The following is a 24121-nucleotide window of genomic DNA, read 5'->3' as shown; positions in this document are numbered from 1 at the left end:
AAACACAAAAGTGCCTCCTGCAAATGACTTTGCTTTGGATCTATCTATTGTCTCTCCTTAAACTCTCTGACAGTTTCTCCCATGCAATTCATCTGTATAAAACCATGCCATTTTCTTTTCTGCTTGCTTCCTTTCTTCCTTTTTTTTTTTATTTTTAAGTGTTTGCAGTGAGCAGTTGAAATAGGAAGGGTTAAGTCAAGAAATTCTTTTCTTCATGGTGCAATGGCGGAACCTTCCACTGGGGGTCTCCATTTAGAACGTGTGACTCGGGATTCTCCTTGAGAACTCTCTTTTTCTTCTTTTTCTTTTTTCTTTAGTCTCCTTTTGGTTCCATTCATAAGGTGAGGCTCCCTGTAAGCAGGAGGGGATGCCTCTTATAAGATCATTTAGGTAACTGGAGGATCCAGCTGTTCTCAACAGTGATGATGATCATAACAAAATAATTAAAATAATGAAATAATCAATAACTTTTATGGAGTGCTAGGTGACAAGCACACTACTAAGCGCTTTTCTGTGGATTACCTCGTTTAGTCCCCCCACAAAAGGCCTCCAGAGAGTTGATAAGAACTGCTTTGTTTTTTAGTTGCAGATGTGAGGTGGGTAGGTGGAAGAGCTGATATTGAAAACTAGGCTGTTTCACCCCAGAACCCACGCTTAGCCAGGTCATTCTCCATTCTCCGGTTGGCCTCCACCTGGCCGCTCAGGCCTCTGGTTCTGCGTGATTCACCCAGGCCTCTGCTAGGCCATCGATATGGAAAAACAGCTCCATTTAACTGAGTCTTCGCGTCTCTTTTCTCTTAAAGGCAAAAACTTGTCCAAAAGGGAACGTCAGGAGATCTTTGAACTTTGCGGCTTTTTGAGACTTTATTTTTAAGACATTATGGTTGTTGTTGGATAAATTACAACACACAGTGAGGCTGTCGGACTTGGGGAGGGCGAGAGGAGAGAAGGAGAGCGAGGCTGATGGAAATCGTCCGCTCCAAATGATGGAGTGCATTTCTCCGCAGCCAGTTCCAACCCCCAAATCCCCGTTGTGCCGAGGAGCTCTCCAACGAACACAGGAAATGCAGTCACTGCCCGGCCCCGTATTAATGATTTATATACCCGGCACCACTGCTTTTGTTCACTTGCGGGGCCTGGTCGTGTTAATAAAGGAATTTCTGGGAGCAGGATCCTGGCTTGCCATGCTGTTTCGTTCAATGCAGCGCAGGCTGCTTCATAAATCAAAAGAATTTAGTGCTTTACAACCTTCCTGAGCTTCTGAGATCGTGTGTGCGTGCGTGCATGTGGGTGTGCATGTGCGTGTGTGTGTGTGTGTGTGGGTTGTGTGTATAATCAGATTCACCTGGGGACGTTTTCATTGCCTTTCTATAAAGAATGAATGAAGGAGGGGATGCGATCTGTCTTAGGTATTTCAGGCTTGATTGGTTTGCTTCACGGTGGCATCACGGCCCTATTTGTTTCCCATTTGGTGTTTATGCTTTATGGTGCTGTCTGTGGAAATGGGCTGACACCATTTTATTAGCATAAAGAGATGCAGATCAAATTAGAATCCCCCTTCCTTCTGTATCATCAAGAACAACAGACAGGAGAGATGGCGAGTCTACTGTAAGCAGCATCACCGTTCCCTGTAAGTCAATAGGATCATCACGTGCTCTTTAAACAATAGGATTTTTGAAGCTTTCAAAAAAATTTTTCAATTATTCACGGAAGAAGAATTCTGCTTTGTTTTGAAAGTGAGTGAGGATATTTATTTTCTAAATTGAGAATTCTAGATCTAGGAAACTTTCTCCTGTCTAGTAAGCCATCGAAAGCTGATTTTAACCTCAGCTTTGCTTTTCCTAATTGGAAGGGAAAAAATGGCATAATCAAATGGTGTATTGGGAACCCTCAATTCCTCTTTCAAGACATCGGCAGAGAAAAGCCCTGGGTTTTTTTGGATGGCACTTGTGTTCTCTTGATTATATCATGCACTTCATTTTGTGTGTGGTTATATTTCTTCCCCAATAGAACTGAGAACAAAAAACTAAAAGAAATCTGAGTAGGAGTTTGAGGGGAAAAAAAAGAATATTTAGAAAATTAGAATGATACTTTAAATATTTTATCCAGCAGGGTTATTTTCGTGTAAGGTGAAATCTTGACTTTAGGAAATGTGCCTGACTTCAAAAAAGATGTGTAAGGCTTTTAGGAAATAAACATGTCAATTTAGTAGAATTCCTAAATAGCGCACAAACAAATGCATGGGGAGACAAATGAATAAAGCCCCAGCTGACCCCCACCCAAACCAGGGCTTGAATTTCTTCTCTAAATGAGAAAGTTTTGGCTAACTGGTTCTTATTAACATTTATGCTCATGAGAAAATTAAAAATGTCAGCAGTCACAGAATTGAAACAAATACTCACATGAGAAGACTGCCTTTTACAGTCTTGTCTTCCTGAAAAGTGAAAGACAGAATGTACCTATTTATATCAGTAAATAAAGAACGTTATAAAAATTTGTCATCACAGGAAATATGATACAGCATTTTCGACTAAGAAAGCAGGTGTCCAGCAAATGCGGTTTACATTTATATTGTACTGATTTCTGTGTTTGCATTTGTCCTCTGTTCTATGAATCCGAGAGTGTCTCATTGTCTTTAATTATGTCTACGAGGCACAAGACAGCAGTCAACATCTGCTCTATTGTTTACTTGGTTTACATGTAGCTTTGATGGGTTATTAAACAATCTATTTTTCAAACCGAAAACAGAGAAACCAGCCGAACCCATATTATGCCATTTTGTAAAGCCCCATTATGCAATTAGCACTTGGGATTTGGGCAAAGCTGGTGAGTCACCCAAATAAACATCCCTTGGTTTTGATAGCTCTTCTTGGCTTTGTGAAAAATATCAATTTCCCCAAAAAATAAAATCACATTTCCTCCCTAATCATGTAGTATGCCAAGAAGATGATGTGTTAATATGAGGGATGAATCCTTCACTTTTTATATCAGAAAAAGAGCAAGTCTCCAAAATAATGATGTCTTTAATTCAAGCCAGCAATTACATATTACATAAGACATTGTCAGCTCACACATGAGACAGACCTTTGAGAGTTTATCTGATACTATCAGAGAAGAGAAATGCTGTTTTGAGCCAGTTGTAGAATGTTCCTCATACTTCCTGATCTATTCAGGAAAGACTCATCGAGTCGTCCACAGCAAAGTATGTGACATCCATGATGATTAAATCAGACCTCATCCCCTCACTTAAGTAATTGGTTAATAATTAATTCACTCCCTCATTCGTTCAACAAATATTTATTTAGCCTCTGCTCTGCCTCAGAAGTTGGGTTCGTCACTGAGGATACCTAGACAAGGAAACCAACTTCATTTTCTTTCATGGAGCTTAGAAGTTTGTGGGGGAGGCAGGTAATAAGCGGTGATCACAGCATAAATCTATGTTGCAAGCTGTGATAGGCGCTCTGCAAGAAAAGAAGAGGGGTCCACAGAAAATGGTAGGGGTTGCATTCAGGGGAGAAGGAAGCTCTTTCTGAGGAAGCGACATTGAAGCTGAGGTGAAGTAGGAGGTGGGCAGAGAGGTGGGGATTGTGGTGGGGAAGACCATTCATACTGAGGCAGAGAGTACGTGTAATGGCTGCCCCACACCAGGGTGATCTCTGGGGACTGAGAAAAGGCTAGAGAGCCTGGTGTGCAGTGTGAGGCAGGAAAGGAGGCAGACAGGGGCCAGAAACCACAGAGGTTTGGAAGCACTGATACGAGGGGTGGATTTTATTCCAAGAGGAATAAAAATGGAAAAAAATAACCCTGAGGGGCTTTAAGCAGGGGGCAAAAATGACAGCATTAAGCCTTTAAAAGACCAGTTTGGCTGTTCTGTGGAGAATAGATTAGAGGGGGACAAGATCAAAATCAGGAGCTCAGATAGGAGGCCATGGCAATAATTCAGGTGCATGTTGCTGGTCGCTTGGCCTGGCAGTTGACAGAAGAGATGGACACCAGTGAAAGTTTTGAAAAACAAGCCTGATATTCTTTGTGACCCCCTCTCCATCCACCAAAGCTGGTGTTCAGCCAAAGGAGGACAAAGGCAGCACGCTGGAGGGGGCACCTGACGGCTTTGGTGAGGATGGGAGCGTCTCAGGAGGCACTGACCTATGGTATATGGGGCTTCACCGAAGAGAATGACAGGCCGGTCTCAGTATATCTCAGGCCAAAGCTCCCTGGGTGTCACTTGGCCAAGAGCTCAGAATGCCAGTCGTTGGTCTGGCACGCCGTTTGGTCACAGAGTTACCACAAACAAAGTTATACCCCAGCTCGGTGGGGCAATCTCTCCCACCTTAGCAACAGACTTCTATCACGGTGAGTGAGAAGTGCAGGGCCAGTTTTATGAAATGTCCGGTGGGCAATGCCTTCACACCTGCCTCCGGTCAAGGGAGCACAAGAGTTAAGTGCATTCTCGTTGGTGTCAGGCAAACCTGGTACTGTATCTTAGAAACATTGCAAATTTTATGGACCTCTGATCTGCTACATGCACATGTCTCTTAACTCTCTGAAGCTTAGTTTCTCATTTGTGAAGTAGAGGTAATAGCAGGATCCACAACATAAGGTTGTTATGAGCATGGCATGGGATTGTTTATATAGTACCCAGCGCACCCCTCGCAAGTGGAAGGAGCCAATTAATGCTTTTACTCTTGGTAGTGGTGGTGGAGGTGCTGGTGCTGGTACTGACGGTGGTGGTGGTGGTGGTGATAATGATGGTTGTATTGGTGGTGAAAGTGGAGGTGCTGATGCTGGTACTGATGGTGTTGGTGGTACTGGTGCTGGCACTGATGGCAGTTGTGATGCTGGTGCTGGTACTGATGGTGCTGGTGCTGGTGGTGATGATGATGGTTGTGTTGGTGGTGAAGGTGGAGGTGCTGATGCTGGTACTGATGGTGGTGGTGGTACTGGTGCTGGTACTGATGGTGGAAGTGGTGGTGCTGGTGGTGGTGATGATTATGGTTGCATTGGTGGTGAAGGTGGAGGTGCTGGTGGTGATGGAGGTGTTGGTGCTGGTGATGGAGGTGCTGGTGATAGCAGTGGTGGTGGCGATGGTGGCGGAGATGTGGTGGCAGTGGAGCTAGTGATGATGGTCTCTGGTGATGACAGTGATGCTGCTTAGAATGCAGCGTGGCAGAGTAGTTCCACACATGAGTACCCGACTTTAGGTTTGGTTCACATCTGCCACTTGCCATCCTGTTGGCAAGTTACTTCACCTTTCTTTGTTTCAGTTTTCTCAACTGTAAAATGAGAATGCTGATATTTGTTGGCGGTCATTATGATGACTAAATGAATTAAGATTGGTAAAAACAAATAGTACAGCATTTGTCCTAATGAACAAACTCTCCCATGAACGTAGAGGGTGTTTGTTAAACAACAAATTGGTGCAGAATGCAGCCTTTAAAAAAAAAAAAAAAAAAAAAGATTCTCAGTGGCTTCTGGTCTGCTTCTTTATTCTCAGTTTTGCTTTTCATAGCGGGCAGGAAGGCCATCTTCCTCTTTCCTCCACTGCCAGACCCACCCTCATCTCTCCATGTGTTCCGAATATAACAGGTGTGTGGTGAGCCGGAGTTCTGGCAGAGTGCAACATGAAAAAGACTCCCAGTAATTATAAAAATAACAACGAGGGCTGCTTAGCGAGGTAGGCAGACGAGCACACCACTAGCCAGAATGATAAATAGCGCCTGCAAATGTTAGGTCCCAGTGGGAGTGTGGGAACATATGGGGATAAACCACACTAAAAGTTGGGCATCATTGGTAAGTTTTAAGCAGTTAAGGAAGGCCACTCCAGTGCCAAGATTTTTTGGTTTTTCTTTTTTCTTTTTTTATCCTAATTTTAAATCCTTCAGTTCCCTTTTGTCCCTTTGTTCTATTTTGGTCCTAAAAGGAGCATTCATCTTTGAGGCCAGCTACAGAGTCTCCAAGGAAGTGAGGTCTGGGTGGTAATCCCCAAACAAATGGCCACTCCGGAATCTGTGAATTTTCTTGCTGAGCTGTATTCAGTATTGTTGCGGGAGATGCAAACGAACACAGTCAATATTTTATGGAATGCTGACTTGTTGAGTTCAGCTCTGCGAGAGGTGGGTGTGCAGAAAAACGAGCACCTAAGAACCAACCCGCCCAATAAGTTTATAAGCATTTGTCGAAGGGACCAATAGCTCTCTCTGCCAAACGGTACTTAAAAAGAAGAGGACTGCGGTGGGTTGATTTCAGGTCAGTGTTTCTCTGTCTGGATCTGAATATAGTTGCGAGATTGTGCAATCTGTGTTGTCCTGGCTCTGTAGCAGTGGGATTTCTCTGGAAGGATATTTTGGAATTCTTGTCTGCCACCCACTCAGTTTTTCCTAGGACTCACATAGAAGGGGTCTCAGCCTAGAGGCAAGGTTTGTGATATGGGCACCTAAGTGTCGGTGCCAACCCCTTAGTAGATTTCCAAGATTCCTTACTTAGCAAATGCATCAACATCCTTGGTAATGCAAAGCATGCAGAGGAAAGGAAATAGGATTTCTAATCAGACAGGCGTGTCTCTGGCTACCAGCCTTTTCACTTCACTAGCCACGAATGATGTCAACTTTCTGAGTTACGCTTTCTCATCTGTAGAATGGGGCTATTACGAGTACCCGTACCAAAGACATTGTTAAAAGACTCAATGAGTTAGTGCCTTTGAAGTACTTAGAATGGTGTTGGCACTTAGAAAGTTCTATAAAAGCATCTGTTAAAAAAATAAGCAAAAGGTATTTCCTATGACTTCCTTTTGTGCATCTGTGTGTGTGTGTGTATCTGCCATTCTTATCACGCTATTGAATTCATCTGGAATCTATTAGTTGCAAGAGAAAGAAAACTGACTCAAACTAGCTTAAGCAAATATGGGGATTTATTGATTCATGAAATTGGAATGTTTGGGGTCAACCAGTGGTAAGTAAGTAGTCACTTAAACGCCCAGCATTCGTGTAAATCGAGATGGTCATGCTACAATATAACCACCATGAATAAAGCTCACCTGCATAAAAGTGGACTCAAGCCCGAGGCATGTTTCAAATGCATTGCTACATTATTTAGAGTGTTCTCCACAACAACCCTATAAGGAAAGTATTATTGCCCCCGAATTTATAAGAGAATGAATTGTATTCAGAGAGGTTAAGTAACTTGCCCAGAGCAACAGAGCCAGGAATTGTCGAAGTCAGATCTGAACCTAAGCTTAGCGGTTTCCAGAATCTGAGTTCTTAGCTGACATACTACATTGTTATTATAATAAAAAATACAAGTTTGATTTTTATTAGTTGATTAGAGACCAGGAAAAAAATACTTTTTAAAAATATGTCTCTCCTGGAGGGAGTGTAGCAGTGGAATACAAACCTAACTCTGGAACCAGAGTCACCACTCACAAGCTGTGTGATCTTGGGCAAGTTACTTAACCTCTCTGTGAATCAGGTTCCCTATCAGTAACACAAGGATTATTGCAGGACTTATAGTTGTTATGAAGATTAAATGTGTTAATACATAAAGGAGTTAGAAGGTGTCTGGCAAATAGTAAATGGTATATATGGTTTGCTGAAAAATATTTAAAAATAGATTGTAATGTAAGGATCAGAAAGGAAATGAGGTCACTCAGGGTGGTTCCTCTTTTGATGTCCTCAGAGTGTCCCAGAAGGACACTGCTAATCTGGGAAGTTGAAAAGCCCAGCTGTCAGAGGCTCTCTGTTGCTACCAGCTGCCTGCCCATGACATCGTGGAGAAACCATTCGCGGTGGTCAGCCCCTTGGCTCGTGGTCTCAGATGCTCAGCTGCACAGCCTGGCACAGCCCCACTCTGGGTCTCTCCTATCTCTGTCTCGTCTGCAAGACCAGACTGCGGGGTCTGTGAAAACACAAGTATAGATTTCCTACCTCCATTCTCCGCCAGCATGGGGTTTGATGGGTGTCCTACCGTGGCTAACACTCGCTCATTGGTTTGATAGTGTGTTCTCTTGCTGGAAGCTGGAGGGGAAAGCTTCAGCACAGAAAAGGAAGGCCCTATCTTTGGATTGCTCATTATTGGTTAAGAGGGCTAATGATGCATTTGGATTTCTTAGTGTCTGGCTTGTTTGACAACATGGAATGTCTTAGCACGTCCGCAAATTATTTGACCTTCTTGCCTTCTTGTAAAACTCACACCTGCCAAGCTGTGGCAAGATTCCTTTGAGTGGCAGGTACCCGTCCTCAAAGTCACGTGCCGGTGAGCACGTCAGGGTGATTCCATCTGGGAACAGTCATCAGAACTGTGCCTGGGAGCCTGAATCAAGGGATTCTGACTCTTTTCATCCCTTTTCTTTATAAAAAAAAAAAAAAAAACACAGCACATATTAACTATACACTTTAAAATCTGATGGAGATTCAGAGTCCCCTTATGGGTCCACAGGTGGATTTCAGAAGGGCCGTCAACTCCCTGCAATGATATGGAAAATTTTGTGAGTTATATGCCGTGTTTTCGGATAAGGGCAAAATTCTCAGTGTGGCATGCAACAAAAATAAGAGTTAAGAACCACCACTTCACCCCCAGAAGAGGCATTAATATAAGAAGAAGCCAAGGACAAGAGAGCCCTGAAGGTTGAGGTGGTACTTCAGGATCACAAAGAAAGCTCACAGGATGATCTCTTACCGGTCCTTCTCCTGGGTCACCAGCCTCCTCTTTTTGCGGCTCCCATTTTTACTCTTTCCTGGTGTTCCCATGTGACCAGCCCATTTCAAGGAGACTTGGACCTCCTCTTGCTGGGGAAGTATTTCCCCACTTCCTGCTGACTCAGCGGGGTGGAGGGCGGAGGCCAGCCCTTCTCTCAACCTTGAAGTCTCCTCCAGCTGTCGTTACCACTTCGTTTTGTCTTCCTTCATCTCTCATGGCAGTAGTTGAAACTGAGTTAGGGGTTGAGCGTAAAGGAGATAAGGAGGCCACTCGTCTTGAATTTACTCCTGGCCAGCATCTCTCAGAGTATGTTAATGATTGTCACCTGCTAAACAAGGACTTCTCATAGGAGTTAGCAACCTGGGCTCTGCAGCCCCCAATCAAGGAACGGCTCTGTCATTTACTAGCTATGTTTTCTTGGCCAACTCATTTGTCCATTTTCTTGTTTGTAATGTAACACATGTAACGGAATCTACTTCATAGGGATGTAGAGAGGATAAACTGTGTTAACACAGGTGATGAAATTAGTGCAGGGCTTGGCAAAAGTAAGCATTGAATAAATGGTAGTGACTGTGATGACGCTTCTGATGCTGACAAAGATGCTGATGAAGGAGGAGGAAGAGCAGGGCAAGGAGACAAGGAACAAGGAGCAAAGAACTTTGCCCAGGGACTGACACGTGATTGATTCTCGATAGCCAGTATTCAAATAGTATATGGATAGATGGATGGATGGATGGATGGGTGGATGAATGGATGGATGGATGGGTGGATGGATGGATGGATGGATGGGTGGATGGGTGGATGGATGGATGGATGGATGGGTGGATGGGTGGATGGATGGATGGATGGATGAATGGATGGATGGATGGGTGGATGAATGGATGGATGGATGGGTGGATGGATGGATGGATGGATGGATGGGTGGATGGATGGATGGATGGATGGGTGGATGGGTGGATGGATGGGTGGATGGGTGGATGGGTGGATGGATGGATGGATGGATGGATGGGTGGATGGATGGATGGATGGATGAATGGATGGATGGATAGATGGGTGGATGGGTGGATGGGTGGATGGATGAACGGATGGGTGGATGGGTGGATGGATAGTCAGTCATCAAATAAGTTTGGGAAAGTCTGATCAAACAAAGTCAAACAGATTTCTTTTTTTTCCCCTTGTAGGACTTCTCAAGTGCTTTTCTATGCTAATAGGCATCATGAATCCTAAACAGGGAGAGAGAACAAGCTGAATTTCTCTCACTTCTTTGGCCATGGGACTCTTTTTACAATGAAGCATCTCACAAGGCTTCTACTGTGCAGAGAGTGCTTTGGGAGATGCTAGTCCAGGTGCTTAGTCTCTAAGGGGAAAAGGATGCTCGTAGAGCTCAGGTGGTTCAGCTAGTTCACAGGGAATCGACGGTGTGCATGGGGTTTTGGCACAAAGGCCCAGTTGTGAGACCTGGAGACCTGTGCCACCTGGAGTGGTCTCTGTACCCAGCTCCTGCAGGGACCTGCAGCACAGAAGGCAGAAGACAGGGAGGGCACAAACAAAATCCAGGGGGCAGCTGATTATTCATCCCCCATTCTGAGAGGCCCCAGGGAGTATTTGTTTGCTTCAAACAAGGTCAACAAATTCTCAAACTCAGTTGCCATTCATCCCCAGACAGGTCAGGGGTCGGTTCCTGAAGCATTGTTGATCTCAGCAGAGACGAGGTGCAGGGTTGATATTCTTAGATTTGCTCATTCAGCCAGTCAGTCTGGCTTTCAGAGGAGAGTCAGGTCAAGAAGCGCTTAATGAACCAAGAGGAGCTCGGTGTGGTGCTGCCTCTACCACTGGGGGTTCCGGTTTCTAATGATAATCAGCAGCCTCCTCACTTACTAGACCTACTGGAATTTTCTTTGTGCATCTTCACAACCATTTTGGGGGGCGGGGGGCGATCGATACCACTGGGTAGGGTGAGGCAGTGTCCCGGGTTCTTTGGGTTACTCTGGTTTCAAAGGCATTACCTTCATCATCCCTTTAAATGCCCAGTGGAATTTGAAACTCTCTTATTTTGTTTTCAAAACTACATCTTCCAGGTACAAAAGCCATGCAGACGTCCCTGTTAACCTCTCTGTCTTAAGTTTTGGTTTGGAACATGGAAGAAAGACATAAGCTCTTACACAAAAGGGCACATCACAGGTCGCGTTTGTAAGCACTGTTTTATTTAACCAATCAGTAGCTGAAGGAAGGAAAAGGCTTGATACTCCTGGCTTAGGGGAGGTCTGATTTAAGTCACTCTGATCCTCCAAACCAGCTGTTGTCCCCATGACAAGTACCATCACTCGTTTACTGAGTGTCTGCTCTGAGCTTCAGCTAAACATGCCTGCATATTATTTTTTAAATCTCTCGACCACCCCATGAGGTATGGTTACTAATTATAATCTTATTTCGCTGATAATCTGAGGCACAGAGAAGTTAAGTAATTTGCACAAGAACACACAGCTATCAATTGATGAAGTTGTCAGGCAAGGAGAGAACATTGATGCCACAGTGAGAACTAATGCTTACTAGGTACTTGTCATTCTTGTAAGGACTTTCTGTGCATCGACTCGCTTACGCATATTAACTGAAACCAGCCCATAAGAGGGGTTGGGGATGTGGCCGCTCTCCCCAGGATGTGACTTTCCTGTTTGGACTAGTCCTCTGCTAAGGTTATAAATGAGGTGGCTATAATGTGGGCAGTATCTGGTCAATGGCCCAGTACAACCTACCCACAGTCTATGGAAGCTTTTCCTGTGGAACATCTTGCCTCCTTGGTAATCGCCTTGATGCTTCCAGCCTTCCCTCTTCTAGGGGAACTCTCCTGTCCGTCCTCAGCATCAGGACCATTAGCATTATGTAGCATCTCAGGAAATTTCTCTTTGAGGTCCGTGCTGGGCAGATCCTTCCTTGCTGTGTTCTCACCTGCTTGGGATTGGGTTTAAATGCATGTCTGTGGTGAGCAGAGTTTATCAATTTTGGTTCAGGTTATTGTCCTAGGGTGGTCATTCATGATGATCTAGCAGACATTAGGGACCCGGAGAAGAGAAAACTGGCTCTTGGTAACTCCTGAAGCACGCATTTTGCTGTTTAACCTCAGACAAGTCACTTAACCTCTCTGAGCCGCCATCTCATCCCATAGATACCACAGGTGACTCTCAAGTGCCTGCTGAGCATCTGCTCTATGCCCATCTTATGAGAAAGACAGGAAAACAAGATGATTGAGGAGGAGGTGGAGGAGATAAAATGGAAGCATACTTGAAAGTGATTACCACCCTGCTCTTTACCACCCTGGGGCAAATCACTGCTGGTCTTCCAGGGGCTTAGATAAGTAGGTCCTGAGTGCTGGAGAAGGTGGGAGGCTGCCTGGAGGACCCAGCATGCGGCTACTTATTGAAGAATGGGGTGTTCATGCAAGCCGTCATGTGAGGGGAACAGAAGGACTGAAGGCCCCAACAGTGACATCGGTGGTAGGTATTGGGGGGGTGTTGGGGATGGTGACTTGACACGAGGATAAGGATGATTGGAAAATAATTTGACAGAGGCTCATTGAAGGCATTCTGAAAAAAAATTAAAAATACTAGCACTTTTTGAACACCTTCCAAGCCCCAGGAACGCCCATATACAGCCTGTCATTTCATGGCAGCAGCTACAGGTGCTCTCCCATTTTAGCCCTGAGGAGACAGGGGCTCAGGGCCGAGTAGCTCATCCTAGATCAAATGTTGAAAAGGGTGGCAGAGCCAAGATCCCAACCCAGCCTCTCCAACTGTGAAACAAACTCGTGCTTTTCTACTGTGCCGAGATGCCCTCAGGTCACCTGAGATGACCTTGGAGAGCTGTAGCTCTCAGTGGTCTGGAGACCCCTTATGACCTTTCAGCATCACCTGCACATTTCCGAAACATTCGTTCGGTCACATACTCTCCGGAAGCATTTTGGGAAGCTTTGTTTGTCTAGTCACCATTTTAGTCATTGGGTGAAGAAGAATGAATGGCATGCTTCTTTTCTTGAGCCAATCTACCTTCTACAAGGACCAATCACACTTAAAAGAATTAGTATACAATTCTAAAATGATTCCAGAATAGAGATGATGGTGCTGTTAGTTCTGCATGGGGTAGCGGGGAAGGCTTTGCTGAAAATGTGCCATTTGACCTAGGCCGGTAGCGTTGACTTAGAAGGAAGGAAGGAAGGATAGAAGGAAGGAGGAGAGGGTAGTTCTGCATAGCAGGCAAGTTTTCACGGAGTCTTGGATTCATAAAAGTGTTTGGCAAAGGCGACTTGCCAGTGCGGTTTGCAGAAATGAGTGATTTGTAGAAGGCAGAACAATGTGTGTTGGAGGACGAATTGGGAAAAGTAAAGCTGAGGAAGATGATGAAGGGCCTTGAATACTGTAGGAAATTTTCTGTTCCCCAGCTTGGCCTGGAAATGGGGTGGTATGAGTCATTAAATAATCGGCATAAATCCAGATTAAGAGATAACTACTGTTAACATCCAAAAGGAGTATAATTAATATTGTCAGAGAAACACTCTTTTTATGCTTTTTGCTTTGTTTTGTTTTAATGGCCAAGAAGTGGCAACTGACAGTGGGCTTCTTTTCAAGAAGCAGGTGAAGAATGGTGGAGAGCATTTCATGGAGAGCTTGTTGTCTGTGGAGGAAGCCCATCCTTCAGTGATTATTGCTTCAAGGAAATCTGGCCCCAAATCTTTAGATCTTCCAATCTTTCAAGAGATATTGCAGATCCAAATTTTACATGAGATGCTCCCATTTAAAAATACTAGTTCTCTTTTACCCAGTGCAGACAAATCCTCCTCCGCCCTCGCGTCTATGGACTGGACATGGTCCATGAGGCTGCAGTTGGCTCTATTAGTCCACAGAATCCATAAGACAGAGATTGTTCTTTTCTGAATGCTCCCCTCTCCCAACCTCTAGCCAACCGTTGTATTTCTGTCTTCTTTCCTTCTCTTACATGGGCGGTGCAACTTTGGGTGGCTGCCACTCAGAAGGGCTGGTGGTGGGCAGAGTAATCCTCATGTTAGCTCTTAGGATCTTGAGAGAGAAATGCAGTATCTGACAGCAGGAGAGGAACCATTTTACCCTAGGAAATGAAAAGAGAAGTCAATAACGAAGAAGGGAATCTCGTCATGGAAGGGGGAGAAAGATGGGAGAATTTTTTTAGGAAGGATAGATGAGACTGAACTCTCAAAGGCTGGCTAAGAAAAAAGATCTCTTGATGGAAATCCCTAACACAGGGAAGATCGACACATTTGGCAGCAGGGGGGTGACAGGAAAGACAAGAGGCAAGTGGCGGGGTAGAGGGAACAGAAAAGGAGTGTGTATTTGCCGTTGTATTGAAGTCTGACTTACAGAGGTTTGCATAAAATTTATGCTCTATATTAAGGGTCAGCAAACCAGGGCCTGTGAGCCAAACCTGGCCTGTTGCCTGTTTTTGTATGACCCTCGAGCTAAGAATGGTTTTCACACTTTGAAATGGTTGAAAAAAATCAAAAGAAGACTATTTTGTGACACTTGAAAATGATAGGAAATTCAAATTTCAGCGTTCGTTTACATATTGTAAATGCTTCCATGCAAAAGATGGCAGAGTTTTGAATAGCTGTAACAGAGACCATGAAGTCCACACCTAAACTACTTATCATCTGTCCATTTACAGAAAAAAGTTTTGCCATCCCCTGCCTGTGATGGCCAGAGTGATAAGGAAGCATGGCCCTTCATGTGAATTCCATCCATTTAGGAGACCTACTTATATTTCCTGGCCACTGCCGGAACTATCTCCCTGTTCTTTACCTTCTTCTTTTATTCTGTGATTTTTAAGTTCTTGCAAAATACCATGAGCTTAATCTCACACACTAGACGTTGGGGAGCCAATCGTTTACCATGAGCCGCATGCACCGGCCACTGGGGAGAAGAGATACACTGAATGTGGTGGAGGAAATAGATCCAAGAAAAAAGAATCACTGTCTAGTAATACCAGGTGCTTCTCGTTTAGGAAAAACAGAACCCATGGTAGGTAAAAGAGGTTCTGTGTAATGGTTGTTATTCATTTTTTTATGTTTTACTATTTCATAAAGCTTCTGGGGTGAGTTTGGAATAAGGATACATTCAATTCATACAGTTTGAAAACTGTGACTACTAGAATCACACATGACCATGATATATAAATATAAAATCAGAATTAGAGAAAATATGAGTAACAGTAGTTAGGACTGGAGGTGGTGAGGACAGGAGGATGACAACACAGGCAGTAAAGGCCAATAAAATGGACAGAGTTGAAGCTCTTATTGGGATCTGAGCTTCCTGGCAGTCAAAGTGAAAAGGGTCAAAAACAATTAGCCCTTGTGTTCAGAGAGAGAGGAAAAAGGATATTCATTACTCAGGAACAGCAAAAACTTTTGTGTCATGGAGTTCTTAAAAAGAAATGAGGGGCTGGCCCGGTGGTGTAGTGGTTAAGTTCACACACTCCACTTTGGCCACTCAGGGTTCATGGGTTCAGATTCTGGGCGTAGACCTACATGCTGCTCAGTAAGCCATGCTGTGGTGACATCACACACACAAAAAGTAGAGGAAGATTGGCAAAGTTGTTAGCTCAGCAACAATCTTCCTCACCAAAAAATGAAAAGAAAAGAAATGAGAAAATATCCTCTGAAAAGGATACAGTTATATATCTCTGTGTCCTGTATGTGACATAGGCCTCATTTCTCTCCAACAGAAATCAAGTTCTTTAATAAAAACAATATATAATAATATATAATAATAAATAGTAATATATAGTACTATATATTACACAATGTATAGTAAGTAATAAGTATAATGATCCTTTGTATTCATATACCTGTACATTTTCCAAAGCACTCCCATAATTTTGCTCATTAGAGCATTCGTGGTGAAGACTAAGTGAGTGTTTTTACCTGTATTCTGTGTTTAGGAAACTCAGAGTCCAAATGTGTACACGTTTCTGGCCTTCGTGACTGAATTAAACTTTCTGCCTCCTGGTCCAATGATCTTTCCACTTTATACCACCAAAGAGACATAATTCCACCTGACCCAGGCCTTACCAACGTGAGGAACAGCTCTCCCCTCCCAGGAAGCTGTCTCATAGCAATGCCACTGTCCTTCCTGGTAACTTCTCAGAAGCTGGGTGTTGAAAGACATAGTCAAAAGCTAAAGTTAGAAACAGTATCAGGCTGTTAAGTAACCAGGGTCAACTTCCAGCTGTTACTGGAGCTTTCCGAATTGTAACAATGTGGCCACTTTGATACATGAGAATCAATTACTACAGAGAAACCTTGTCAAGATGGCCAAAATTCAGCCTTCAATAATTGAATTCTCTGCCAAACGTTGTCCACTGTCGTTATCTAGAAATGTAATTATGCAGCTAAATCAAGCAACTAAAATTAGTGTAGTGTAAAAACACCTTGGCTATCTAAAAGTGGAGGAATTGACATTTGGATTTAGAAAAAGCCAATAGTTGAATATGTTTTGCGGTGTCTGAAGCTCTCCCAGTTTCCACAAAATCCATATCCTGTGTCCTGTTCAGGCTTGGAGATGGAATGTGACAAGCGCATGTTTGGTTCGAAGGTGATTTTCAATGATCCCTGGACCTTGAGCATAAATTGAGTCGACTCACTCCATCAGTTTCACATCCTTGCTCTCAAAATTGTGGAACTCTAAACACACCCACACGTTTTCCCGGTTTGAAGATTAGAAAAGTCACAATTTGAATGTTATCTGTGCCTTCAATCTGAAGCCAAAGATGTGTCTATACCAACCATCAGTAGAAGAACAGGAAACTCACACTAAGATTGGCTGATAGCCTCTTGTATTGTACACGTAGGATGTGGTGCCAGGGACTTTCTTTGTCACACACCCTCTGAGCTAGGGTCTATTATTATCTCTGTTTTCCATATGAAGAAACTGAGGTTCAGGGATGAAGCAACTTGTGCAACATCACACATCTAGTAAGTGGAACACCCGAGTCACTATAATTCCAATTCCTGTAATCCCATAGGAGTTTGTCTATTACCATGTAACGTATCCCAGGAAATCACTTGGGTATTTTCAAAGATCAGAACAATTTCAAATCCATCATGTGTCAATTAGTGACAGGGCCACGTTTTGAGAAATGCATCGTTAGGCGATTTCGTTGTGTGAACATCATAGAGTGTGCTTACACAAACCTGGATGCTAGAGCCAGCTACACACCTAGGCTGCATGGTCTAATCTTAGGGGACCACCACCGTATATGCAGAATGTTGTTAAGCGACACCTAACTGTATTGGCTCAAATGTATTCCTCACCCGTAGTTTTGGTGCACGTTAGATATGCCTTTAAACTTTGGGAACAAGGAGCCATCTCTTATTGCTATATTCCATATTAATATATGACAATTGAAAGCACAAAGACAAAGAATGTTTTGTAAAATGTCATGTGAATTTCTATTGCAGAACGAAATGGTGTAAGGAGTACAGTGGCCTGGCTAGGAACTGTTCTTGTAGCCTGGCATTGCTTCTTGCAAGAGTGTGACCAAGCAAACAGTTAACGGGTGTCAGCCTCCTTTTGCTTTTGTTACGTAGAACAGACAATAGCACCTACTTCGGAGAGTTGTGAGAAGGAAATTGCATAACGTGTGTAAATAATTTAGCTCATTCTCTGCGCATAGCGCACACTGCAAATGTTACCTGATAGTGTTATTATATATATACTATAATTATTATATATTATTTGCACAAATTGCCCTTTTAAAATTAAAACCAGAGAAAGAGAGACTGACAAACTAGACTGTCTTAGTTTCTTTTCGATCAGTACCAAAGGCTGCCCACATTAACCTACTTAAGTTTTAAGTGGCAACTGATAATCGTATCACTTTACGTTTCTCCATTTTGTCTCTCTAAAAATCCCACGCAGACTTTATCCCTTGCCTTTTGCCCAAATTCATCAGGAAAAGCCCAAATCTCACAGCCTGACCACCTCTCTCTCAGTCTCTTGGTCTCTCTCACTCTCTCTCAGAACTAAATTAATAAAGAGTATTTGGTTAGTCGTGTTAGGCAAGCTGTTCCCAAAATAGCACCTTCCATTTTGGTAGCTTCGACTCTGCAGCTGCTGTGTCTGTTTGTCGTCTGGGAAGAAAACTTTCACATTAAGAGTTGCTGATGCGGATTTTCTCTTTCCCCTCTCCGCGTTGATGAGCGCTTGGCTCCTGAGAGAAGCGGTTTGGCTCTCCGCTTGGTAGTTCCGAAGAACTTGGGTCTATAGATTTTCCCCTAACTCCATTGATGTGTTGAACTTCAGAGGGAATAATACCTTCACGTAAAGCATGTTGCCTTCTCAAGGAGTCCTCCTGCATCCCTATGGCGTGCCTATGATTGTTCCAGCAGCCCCCTACTTCCCCGGACTGATCCAGGTAATTCAAGGCCACTGCCAGCAAGCAACTTAACTCCAGAGCGCTCACAGTAATAATTGGAATTTTTATGGTTGAGAAAGCAAACACTTTTAATACAGGAAAAAGCCCTCGTGTAGTCAGTGGGAAGACAGTAGGAAATCAAAAAGATGGATCACCCTAATCTGGCTATTGACATCTCTCATGGCTGAATAAATGGTGTAGTTGAGCTATATTTGCTTGTATTGATCTGGCTGCTGTTTAACATTCATGCTTTTGCTTCAGGAGGTTGACCAAGGGGCAAAGGATTTGCTCTCCTTCCCAGCTTTCTGAGGGACTCAGTGTCCCAGAGCTGATCATGAGGCAAAGTAACTTATCACGAGGTGACTTGGTTAAGAGCTTTGACCCAGGAAATAGAAGGAGTGTGAAATATGCATTAATTCGTATGTTCTCCTTCACATGAACTGTCTATTTTTATAGAAAGTTCCCCCCACCTGGGTTGAGTGGTGGCATTGAGGCAAAAAGGAACACTGCATTGATGGTTAATTTATGAAGTTCGGAGATTATTCTGGGAATCCTGTACCAGCTGTTTACGTCTTAATGATGGCAAGAAAGCGGAGGATTGAAATGTGTGTTGGTTTTCCTTTGAAGGTTATTAACTCTGTGCGGGGAGAATCGTCGATCAGTAAGATATTTTGGACCTTTGTTCACTTATCATAAGTTTGTCTTTTTAAGCAAATGTTGGCTTCTGGGTGTATATCTGAAGCTCTCTGTGGGAAGCACCCATCTACTAGTGACAAAGTCTGAACACTATAGGAAACCCAGATGGTTTTGTTGTTGTTTGGTTTTCATCTGTTTGTTTGAGAACAACCATTTCTTTGTAATAAATTCTGTATCTCGTTTCTACAGGAAAGGAAAACAAAATATATTTAGTACGTCCTTTCATTTTCATCTTTGTGATCCTCCCCACCACTGTATTTTAAAATTCTGCAACACCCTAGCTCATTAATTAAAATTTCTGGGGAGGTTTCTGATCAAACACCCTTTTCCTGTGTTTCTGAATGTTGTCGTTCCCTCCTGTAAATGGTAAGAACTTTGGTGATTTGAGTCATTCGGGAGATTCCAAATAATAACAAAACATTCTGTCGTCCCAGATTTATGGCCATTGCTCAGTTTGGAGGCACCTATATTATACGTGAGAAATAGAGGGACTGCTCAGTTTGAAGGCTCCTGGCTGGGGAATGGTCCTTCACAGCATGGAAGTTGTCCCATGTCCCGGCACAGGCAGGCCAGCGTGGCGTGCACAGTCTGAAGTCAGACTCAGTGGCAAACCGGAAGGTCTTTGCTTCTATTGGAAACTTGGGGGGAAGGTCAGCAGTTGGAGTTTTGTCAGACCCTCAGCCGCCCCGTCCGATAAATAATTACAAGCAAATTGTGCCCTTCACTCTATGCTGATTGATGCTGAAATTGCTTTTGAAAGTTCTCATAAGTTCCTGTTATAGATTAAGTGCCGGTGTAGGAAAAATAGCGGCACCCACTGAAATGGGTGAATGTAATCAGGCTTAATGGACTCGAGAGCTTGTTGGGAATTAAATAACTATCGATTTGCTGGAATGTTGCTGTCATTACGAAATGCCACTCTGGACGTATTACCCCAGTGATAGATGAGAAGACGCACAGGCTAGCCGAGAAATTGAGGCGACCCTATTTCTTCCTCTTTTGCGAAGCGTTTGAGAAACGTATCCAGTTATTTTGGGGAGGAACAAGCGATTTTACTTGCAAATCTCAGCCTGATCATATTTTGTTTCCCCACGTGACACCTCTGGTAACTAGTTACCCATAAGTCAGGAGAGCAGTGCAGTGGGGAGCCTCCAGACCAGCTGCTGTGACATACTTCATCTTCTTCCTCTCCCACCCCCATTTCATACACTGAAATGCTATGGATAGGGAGAGACTAGCTTTATTTCTGGCTTGCTGAGACAGGCCATGTTATTTACCCATTGGCATCTAGAAACTCAAATCACTCCATTGCAGACATATTTGCAAGGGCTGGAAAAGTAACTCAAAAGGAGAAAAATTGTAGCACTCACACACACACTCACCTTCCAGCTGTTGCTTCTGATACCAGCTGCCCTGCATCCCAGCAGACTAGATGAGCTTGCTTACCGATTCCTTGACCTTGTGAGTTTCTTTCAAATTCTTCAAGATGCAAGGGCTTTTCTATAGGGAATTAAGGTGCCACCCACCCCTTAATGAGGTCATCAGCAAGACATTAAAATGATGCAAAATAGAGTAGGTACTCCACCATCGGTAGTAAGTTCCCTGTGACTGTGCAAATGAGCCATAGTGCCCACTTGGCAGGGTTCTTCTGTTAGAGTTTGAGATTCCTCTCAAGGTCTTTCCAACTTCAAAAGCCAATGATTCTATGGGAGAAGAACTTGCTTTTTATAATTCAAGTGCCACTTTTTTTTTATTCATATAAGCATTGCCCTGTTTCTGTCTGCTCAGTTAAAGGAAAAATAAATAGTTGACCAGACATTGTAAGAGGCTTTAAGATAGCATACCTTATCCAGCAAGGACAGTGACTGGAGGTGTTTGCCATAGATCTAGTGAAGTTACTCAACATGGTCTGTTGTTCTAGAAGTTGATTCAATAGTTAGCACTGACCCCATCTGCCATTCCCTAGGAAAGCCAGAATCTACCATACTGGATCCCCTGAACCCATCATCTGATGTCTAAACTTATTGAATGCATAGCAAGGTGGTTAGTTTGCCTTCTAGCCTTGTAGAGAATTCCAGAGTGACTATGGAGGATTGAGCTGAATCAGCCTGGACAGTTTTTGAGGAGTAGAAGACAAGAGGAAAAGAGCAATATTACCAAGTTCATCGTATAAACATTGTTCCTTTTCCCTTGGTATAGATTCCCATCTTAGTATCTTTGGATAAAGAGAACCAATGCATGTTCCTATTGAACCTGTTTATTTACTTCTAAATTTCCAGCGATACTCTGGATGATCAATGAGTTGTCTGACTTGAAAACAAAGGAGGTCTGACAAGTCAATTGTCAAAGTCATTCTTGAGTCCAGAAGCTAACAAGAGGACTTAGTCAAGCCATGGACCATGGCCACAAAATGCCAAATGATATAATCAAAACAAAGGCTTTGTAACTGGTTAGTCTATTTGGTTAGTGTTTAGGTCTAATGAGTCCTTGGCTTTGAGTTGTAAGTTCAGACTTGCAACCCCTCACTCTAGATGTTCCTCCAAAAGATGTGCTGTTTGACCATACACGCTAGATCATTCTCCATACTGGGACAAATAATTCCCATCTCATTCAGGTTTTACAGATAATGGATCAGAAGACTATTTTCCTAGATGGAAGACAGTGTAAACAGAGCCACATCCACCTCACCATGCATTTGTTCATTTAGTTATTCATTCGCAACATACATATTCTATATCAGGCACTGTTCTAGGCACCTGGAAAACAAAAGTGATAGTCATAACCACTGACCTGTGGGTTTACACCTAGTGGAAGAGAACACTAGATAAATACAAAACTGTAATAATACAATAAAGGCAACAGGAAAGAATGATACGTAACAATTATTAAGTATTTGCTATGTGCCACTGTGCTAAATACTTAATATATTATCTCAGTTTATTCTCACAATAACCATAAAGTTGAGTAGTATTGGTCCACCTTCCCTTAGCTGTAATTTTAAATTCCAAACACCTCTGAAAATCAGGGGGATTTTTTTGGAGTTTGGCACCAAAACTCATTTGGGAAGAAAACTTGACCTGAAATGATGTGTGGCTATTTTTAGACTTTCTTTATCCCACTTAGTGTGAATATTCATATATTTTGCTGCAGGAATATTTATGTGTTTGATGTCAGGGTTTTGTCCCAGACCCTGCTGAGGGTGTTACGTAATCAGTGTTTCCACTGAACTACCTTTCTGAAAAAGAAAATCCAAAAAGAAAAAAAAAATCTGAATTTCAAAATATAGGTGACCCCAAGGTTCTCAGATAAGGAATCACACTCATGCATTATGACACCCCTTTTGCATATGGAGAAGCTGAAACTGACACTTAGGGAAAGGTAACTCGCCCAAGGTCACAAGGAATGTCAGTGACTGAGCTGAGGTTTTGACCAGGTCTGTTGGACCAGAGCCCTCCCTCTTAACCATTAATCTACTGTTGAGGTGTATCCATGGGCGCGCATAGGAAAACAAATGAGAGGGAGCAGGTGGATGTCTCTTAGAGTAGGGAAGAAGGTGTTTCAAAGGGGAAAAAGTGGCATTTGAGTTGGGCTGTAATGCATCAGCAGACATTCACTGGGCAGCGAAGGAGAAAGTCCTTGCTAGCAGAGCAGAGAACTTGGGTAAATTCATGCTGTTGGGTGGACACATCGAGGTAGAGCTTAAGTGTCTTCTCCAAGCCATCAGCACTGTGGGGTTTGGCATTGTTTAAATACAGCTCTCAAAAGTCAAAAGACATAGAGCAAAAGGAGCCGAGAGGAATCTCAGAAATGGAAATGCCAAGCCTTGAATCTCTCTGTGTGTCCCACATAGGAATGGGCTCCGTCATACCCTTCTATGAATCCAGCAGGTGAATGTTGAAGTCCCTGGATTTGAGTCCTGATCACCGTTGGCCATCCTTTCTCTCTGAGACAGTCAACTTTCTGAAGGCCGAGTGTTTTCCAACTTAAACTTCACCGAGCTACACAGTAGCAGAGAAATGCTGATGAATACTTCTCTGATATAGATAGCAATGCTATAAAAGCAAACCTCACACTCTGGATTTTGAGGTAGAAATCAGCATCGTGGAATTTAGCAATGTATGTTAGGAGATTTGTGTATACATATGTAGTGATACCAGGAATTATCAAAGTGCTGGTCTTAACAATGGACCGAGAGTAGTCACCCCTGCAGAAAGGTAGAGAAATATATAGGGAATTTGCAAGCCCTTCGGTCACCTTTCTGGGTGAACTTAAAAGAAATAAACTTGTTTTGGTCTCTGGCTGGTAGAGCCATTTTCAGATCTTGCTATTGCTGCCCTGCCATGTTATCTACATGTTTGGAGTATCTGATGATTGGGAAAGAAATCAGAATGGACGCCTGATAAAAATGCCGGTGGTGTCATTTACTTTGAGGCTGCTCCATCTTAGTCACTAAGTGACTTTTCTGTACTGCCAAAGAGGCCATGTCAACAGCAGACTAAATTAAAGAGTCAGGGAGGTGGCAAAGAGAATTTGGAGTCAAACAGGTCCAGGTTGATATATTGGCTCTGGCATTTACTAAGCGTGTGGCCTTGGGCTTGTCAATTAACCTCTCCAAGGCTGTGCTCTCGGCGACAAAATGAAAGCAGGGATACCTGTCTTGCAAAGTGGTTGTGAGCTTTAAATGTGGTTCAGCTCTTCATGCAGCACTTCTTTACTGAGCACCTACTGTATGCCAGGCTATTAACTAGGAGTTGGTGATGAGGCAGAATAGAAAAACACAAGATCCCTTTCAACATGAAGCTTACATCCTGATATTTGGGAAAGATCTGGCACGTATGTATATGTACAGTAGATCTTTATTCTGTATTATTCTGGAGAAAGAGAGAGAGATCTGATAGATGTTTATTTAGGACTCTTCTATCTGGAAGTGACAAAAATCTAATTCATATTGGTTACAGGGGAAAAAGAAAACATCCAGTGTCAGGCACAGTTGAATTCCAAGGCTCTAACAACCCAAGTCATATCTGTCCGGCAGTCCACCGTGGTTGTCTGTACTTGATCTTCATTCACAAGCACACCATGTCCAAGGAGCGGCCAAGGTGGTCCCCAGCAACTCCAGACTTATATCCCAACCCATCTCAGTGAGTCTCTTTCCCAACTGTTTCTGCAGAGATTCCAGATAGCAGTCTCCTTGGCTTATCTTTCAGGACATGCCCACCTCCAAACCAATCGTCTTGACTCTGTTGCCCACACTAGAGCTGGAGGATGGGGCGTTCCCAATTAAGTTATATGGGCTGTG

At 43.3% G+C, this 24121-nt stretch overlaps 1 protein-coding gene and 1 long non-coding RNA gene across 46 annotated transcripts in view; one reads left to right on the top strand and one right to left on the bottom strand.

Annotated features, from left to right (window-relative positions):
- RBFOX1 (RNA binding fox-1 homolog 1) overlaps nt 1-24121 on the top strand; it is a 1988870-nt gene that overhangs the window by 1635536 nt on the left and 329213 nt on the right. For 7 of the 45 annotated variants that reach the window (XM_070566860.1, XM_070566850.1, XM_070566857.1 and 4 more), the window contains exon 1: nt 17778-18126. The exons of 37 other annotated variants lie outside the window; for them this stretch is intronic. In XM_070566860.1, coding sequence (XP_070422961.1) covers nt 18040-18126 — 87 coding nt within the window. In that variant the 5' untranslated portion in view covers nt 17778-18039. Of the gene's footprint in view, nt 1-17602; nt 18127-24121 lie in introns of those variants that run through there. One more of the 45 variants, XM_008516627.2, reaches the window with a different exon arrangement.
- Nucleotides 10874-20521, bottom strand: LOC139074788 (uncharacterized). Its single transcript, XR_011524544.1, has 2 exons — nt 20205-20521; nt 10874-13806 (listed from the first exon to the last, which is right to left on the bottom strand). It is a non-coding gene; the product is annotated as an uncharacterized lncRNA (long non-coding RNA).

This window comes from Equus przewalskii, chromosome 12 (assembly GCF_037783145.1).
Source record: "Equus przewalskii isolate Varuska chromosome 12, EquPr2, whole genome shotgun sequence".
Classification (NCBI taxonomy): Eukaryota; Metazoa; Chordata; class Mammalia; order Perissodactyla; family Equidae; genus Equus; species Equus przewalskii.
Note: the sequence above shows the minus strand (reverse complement) of the source record. Positions and strands in the feature narration are given on the sequence as shown.